Genomic DNA, 5,284 nt, shown 5'->3' on the forward strand with positions numbered 1-5,284 from the left:
ATGGGAGCCGGGAGTGGAGCTGGTGTTGCAGGAGGCATATTAGCCACAGAGATCTGTGCTCCTCTACTGCTTCTCTGCTGGTTGTGCTGCTGGCCTGATGATTCTAAATCTGGTACTTGATTATTATTGTTATTAATAGTAATAATGAATGAAAATAATAGAGAAGCTGTTTATTGCATACTGCTTGCTGATGCTGTGTGCTTGTAGAGACGTTTATTATAGCAGAGCGCAATAACAGAAGTTAATATTTTCATTTGGAAATTAAAGATCTCCTTACTAAACAACTAAAAGATATCGTATCAAAGTGGTTAATGACATTGTGCTACGATGACACAGAGCTGATTCTAACTAACTGTAGTCGATGATTCTATTCACACGCTCTCATACCCAGTCTACACACAAACTTTACCTTTATTTCAGTTATTATTCTTCGTAAATTACTTACCGATATAATATTGGTTAATTTTGTACCTCGTTGAACTAGAGAGACTGTTTTAAGTTAAAGTTTCTGTAATGAAATATATCTGATTCCTGCGACACAAGCCTTGAGCTTAGTGCAGCGATGTTTAAATATTTATTTTGTCTATGCCCATTGATGTAGTGTCCAAATAAATAAATATAAAAACAAATATATAAAAAGAACTCTGATATTTTAAATATGGATAAAAGTGCCAGTGATACTCATTGTAGGTCTAATATGAGAATTAAAACTTCAGCTTTGAAATCCTAAATCAAATACTGGTTTATCAGAAATCAAGTGAGACACTTATCAATGCCAACATAATACTACTTAGTTAAAATGACGATGAAGTTAATATAAATAATATCTTACTTCATAATAATAATAATAATAATAATAATAATAATGATCTCAGGACAATTCACACAGCGCCATCTAGTTCCAAGTTAAACAGAGCTATGGGTACTGAATATCAACATAATACTACATATAATATTATGTTATCTGTGATACTACTTAGTTAAAATGATGAAGAAGTTAATATAAATGATACCTTACTTCATAATAATAATAATAATAATGATCTCAGGACAATTCACGCAGCGCCATCTAAACCAAAGTTAATCTAGCTAATGCTTGTGTTATGGGTACTAGATAACTGATACAAATACTCATACACATTTTTTTAATGAAAGAAACATGCATATATAAAAACAAACTAATACAAACAATCATACTCATGAAATGATTGTACGGTGCAAGGAATTGAACCCGCGACTACCGAAAATAAGCCGGTATGCAAAGCTAGACCACCGAGACCGTCAGTCAACATGCAACAGAGCGCATTCAAAGAACAAGGTACATCTGGGGAAAGGGATTGTTAGTAATGACGGACAGCAACCCCTCCAGTTAGGTAGACCTCCAAGCAGCTATAAAAACCATTATGGTTAGTTCCTGGTGAATTCGTCACAAGACTGACCTAACTGAACTAACTTCCTGCTCATCCTATCATACTTCACTGGCATCCTGTCAGCGTCTACCTTTAGCGCAGGCGCGTGCATCATTACATTATCATCCATATAGAAAAATGCAATCTTCTCTAGTAAAATTATCCGAGTAAACATACAAATTCGTACTATTCTTGTAAAATTAACAAAATACATAAATATGATTCATGATGTTTCAGACACTTCTAGCTCGGGGAAGCCTCCTCGGAAGCCGATAGTAGCGAATGGTGTGTATGTAATATAAATGTGCAAACAGTATGTTGTAGTACCATCAAACCTTGTTAAGTTCTTACTATACACCATGCCATCTGTTTTGAAAGTAAAGGCTATATAGCACTGACTGTACACATCATTCCATCATATTTGGCGTGTCGATGTATGCTTATTTAGAGCCCAACATGGTATATTAATGTAGTCCTGTTTGTTCCAGATGGTGACTCTCGTAGACGTTCCCATGACTTTTTTAGTCGACGTATTGGCAGTAGTGCTGTCTCCTTACATCTTCCAAGTACCTCAGGTAACACTTGTACTGTAGACCACAAAACGCCAATTCTAGTAAATAATTTTAAATCTAAATATTTTATTCATGTAGGGTTGTAACAGACTCTTATGATATGTCAAATCTATCGTCAGTAAGAGTGCTTTCGAGCTAAGAAGAACTGACAAGAAACTCAGCTCTATTCTGTTCAAATGAGCTTGTACATGATAACAAAAATGCAGATTGACTTTTAAATTCAATTAGGGGAATATAGTAACAGCTTAATAATAATATATAACACAAAGTATTAAAATAGAAAGACATTAAAATTTTAATAAACGTACTATATGTATTCTTACAGGCAATGTGAAACAGCCACTTTCAGCTCACAGAAGTCACGAAGAAATTCGTAGTCGACGTAAATCACATCACGAAGTAACTGAATCAGAAACACGCTACCATTCAGCGCCCAGTGTTATAGACGAAGTACTCCACAGGAGAGACTGGGAAAGATCTACCAAAGATCTCCATATACCTTTGAGACCAGATGCAGAAATCAAAGATTCCGATTTGAGCCTTAATTCGGAATTAGCACCTCGTGCTGAACCAGAATCATCTTCTCCTGAATGCAGTAAGCCTGTAGAACACCAAACTAGAGCGTGTAAGAAACATTACACAAACATTAAATCGTCACGAGGCAGGAAAGATAAAGAATCTAATAGAGATGATATAAAGGATACTGATGCTACTGAAATGTCTAGTTTTTATATTGGAGATGTTAATGAAGAAGCGTCTGCACTAAGCAAGGTTCCTTTCAATGATGACAATGAATTATTTGATGATAGGACGAAAACAGTATATAGAGCAAAAGAAGCAAAACAATCTTTAAATGAATCTATTAGATCAAAAGACCGCCCCAAACAAACCTTAGTTCCGTTGGAAGAACATCAAACGTCAAAGGTTTTCAGTTACTGGCTGGATGAAGATGTAGACCAAATTGATAGATCTGGAGCCGTGCACCACAATATCGAATCTCGTGTCAGTTTGAGACCATATCCTCCACCATCTGTTGGTATGTACATTAGCTGAATAATTTTAACTAGCGCATGACATATAATTCTCTTCTACGTGCTGTTTATGATTTTCGCAAGCAATGGTTAACAATTAACATCAAGCTTGGCTAGCGTAATTTAAAAATTGGATCATTATAAACATTACCAATTTCAAATAGTAAATAAATATTATACAACGATCTCGGTAGTCTAGCTGTTTAGCACACCAATTTACTACCAATGGATGCAACTCAGTTTTCTCGCTAGGTACAAATATTTATATTAATAATGAGTATGATTGTTATTGGTCTGAGTGTTTCTATGTACATGTTTATTAAGTATTTATAAAAAAGGTATATATAATATATCTGTATATATATATCAGTTGCTTTTTTATGGATGATAATGGAATGGTGCACTCGCCTGCGATAACGGTATATGCTGGCGGGGCACCAGTGGAGGATGATAAGATGACCATGAGGTCAGGTCAGCTTGCTCATCGTAACATATTCACCAAGAATTTTTCATGATGGTTTTAAGGAGAAACGCATGGGGGGCGACCTAACATGGTACGTTGCTAGTAATAGGGACACTAGACCCCATTACTAAAAATTCCCTTCTCCTTTATATCAGTTGTCTAGTATTCACAACACAAGCTCTGCTTAGCTTGAGACTATATGATGCAGATCAACGATTAAGGAACAATGGTTTTAAAAAAGTTTTTAAAAGATTAAGTCCTCCTTCATTTAAATAATAAACAAAATAATGGAATATTTACAGAAACTGTTGGCTATGAAGGTGGTGCCTGCTACTTAGCTGAAGTAGGCTCCGTGTCGGAGCTACGAGCAAAGCCAGTTAATACAGAAGTGGTATCATCAGGTACAATGCGGGCACGACACGCCAGCGACGGAGATATACTAGCACCACCTCAGAGACCAGAGTCTGGAGCATTCTCTGGTGAGTTCTTTTATAGAACATGTTTTTATATTTCATTCTCCAAAATAGACAGTTTGTAAGAACGAGTTAGTTCTGTTTTGATTGATTTATTGTCCGGCCGTTCAGAGGATTGGCGATGTTACTTTGAACTGACGTACAATTTACAAACGTACAAAATTTTAAATATCATTAACTTTGATAACTTTACTAATTTAATATTTATTTTATATTCTTACGATTATTTGCTACCAGATGGTTATATTCACACAATATTTTTACATGTACTCATAGTTTTACAACAGTAGTTTGAGCAAAACATCAGCCGATATTTGCCGTGTTTGTTCTTCATAACTGAGACTAAATATTGAATATGGCGGTAGAAAAAGAAACTATATGACAGACCTTTTAAATTTTATTACTGTTTTTAACCCTACCGCCTTTATACTAAAGGATCTGGCCGGTTAAATATGCACCAGCGTCTATTGAAGTAATTTTACCTCATTTTGTAGTCCTTCCACTATAACAAGCACACGATCTGTTTCAAAATTTTCTGATTATACTAAGAAAATAAGAGGGTGACAACCTTTAACAATCGTGGGAAGGGAATTGTTAATAATGAGGACAAGTTAGTCTAATTGCTAACAATGTACCATGTCAGGTTGACCTCGACGCGGTTTGCCCTGAAAACCATCAGGATAAATTCCTTTTGAGTTTGCCACGACTGACCTGACCTTATCATCCTTCACTATACCGTTAGCACAGGCGGGTGCATCATTCCATTAACGTCCATGAAAAAACCCTTCAGAAGAACATTTCTTTCCCAGTTCCTATGAAATAATCCTTACGAAATTTAATCTATACATGACTGCTGAACCGGGCGGACCTTTTATAACAATAACTAGCTTTTTCCCGCGGCTTCGCCCGCGTTAATTCATCCCCTTATGGGTGGAATTTATCAAAATCCTTTCTTAGGGGATGCCTACGTCATAGTAGCTTTATGCATGCAAAGTCTCAGCCCGATCGGTTTAAAATTGACAAAGTTTCATACAAACTTTCATCCCCTATTTTATCCCCTTGGGGGTAGAATTAATCAAAATCCTTTCTTAGCAAATGCCTACGTCATAACATCTACCTGTATGCCAAATTTCAGCACGATCCGTTCAGTGGTTTGGGTTGTGCGTTGATAGATCACTATGTCAGTCACCTTTGAGTTATATATATTTAGACAAAATAAATTGCCATTGCAGAAAGCGACTTGGATTTAGAATTAGACGAGAGTGAAGAGCGTCCACCAGAATACCACGAGTTACAACTCTGCTCTGCTCCTGACCGTAAGGAAACTGCTATATAA

General features: G+C 36.1%; 1 protein-coding gene across 1 annotated transcript; it reads left to right on the top strand.

Annotated features, from left to right (window-relative positions):
- Positions 1–5,284, top strand: LOC131849978 (uncharacterized). Its single transcript, XM_059200116.1, has 5 exons — positions 1–112; positions 1,898–1,984; positions 2,307–3,017; positions 3,778–3,954; positions 5,181–5,284. The coding sequence occupies exons 1-5, from the start codon at positions 1–3 to the stop codon at positions 5,282–5,284; spliced, it is 1,191 nt and encodes a 396-aa protein (XP_059056099.1).

The sequence above is a fragment of the Achroia grisella genome, unplaced genomic scaffold (genome assembly GCF_030625045.1).
Source record: "Achroia grisella isolate CSIRO2021 unplaced genomic scaffold, CSIRO_AGI_Agris_v1 utg669, whole genome shotgun sequence".
NCBI classification, from domain to species: Eukaryota; Metazoa; Arthropoda; class Insecta; order Lepidoptera; family Pyralidae; genus Achroia; species Achroia grisella.

Bases quoted from the DNA above. Each gene is read 5' to 3' on its own strand.
- LOC131849978 (XM_059200116.1), top strand. From the start codon at position 1: ATGGGAGCCGGGAGTGGAGCTGGTGTTGCAGGAGGCATATTAGCCACA. The intron at 113-1,897 runs GTACTTGATTAT...TGTTTGTTCCAG, and splicing joins GCCTGATGATTCTAAATCTG to ATGGTGACTCTCGTAGACGT. The intron at 3,018-3,777 runs GTATGTACATTA...GAATATTTACAG, and splicing joins ATATCCTCCACCATCTGTTG to AAACTGTTGGCTATGAAGGT.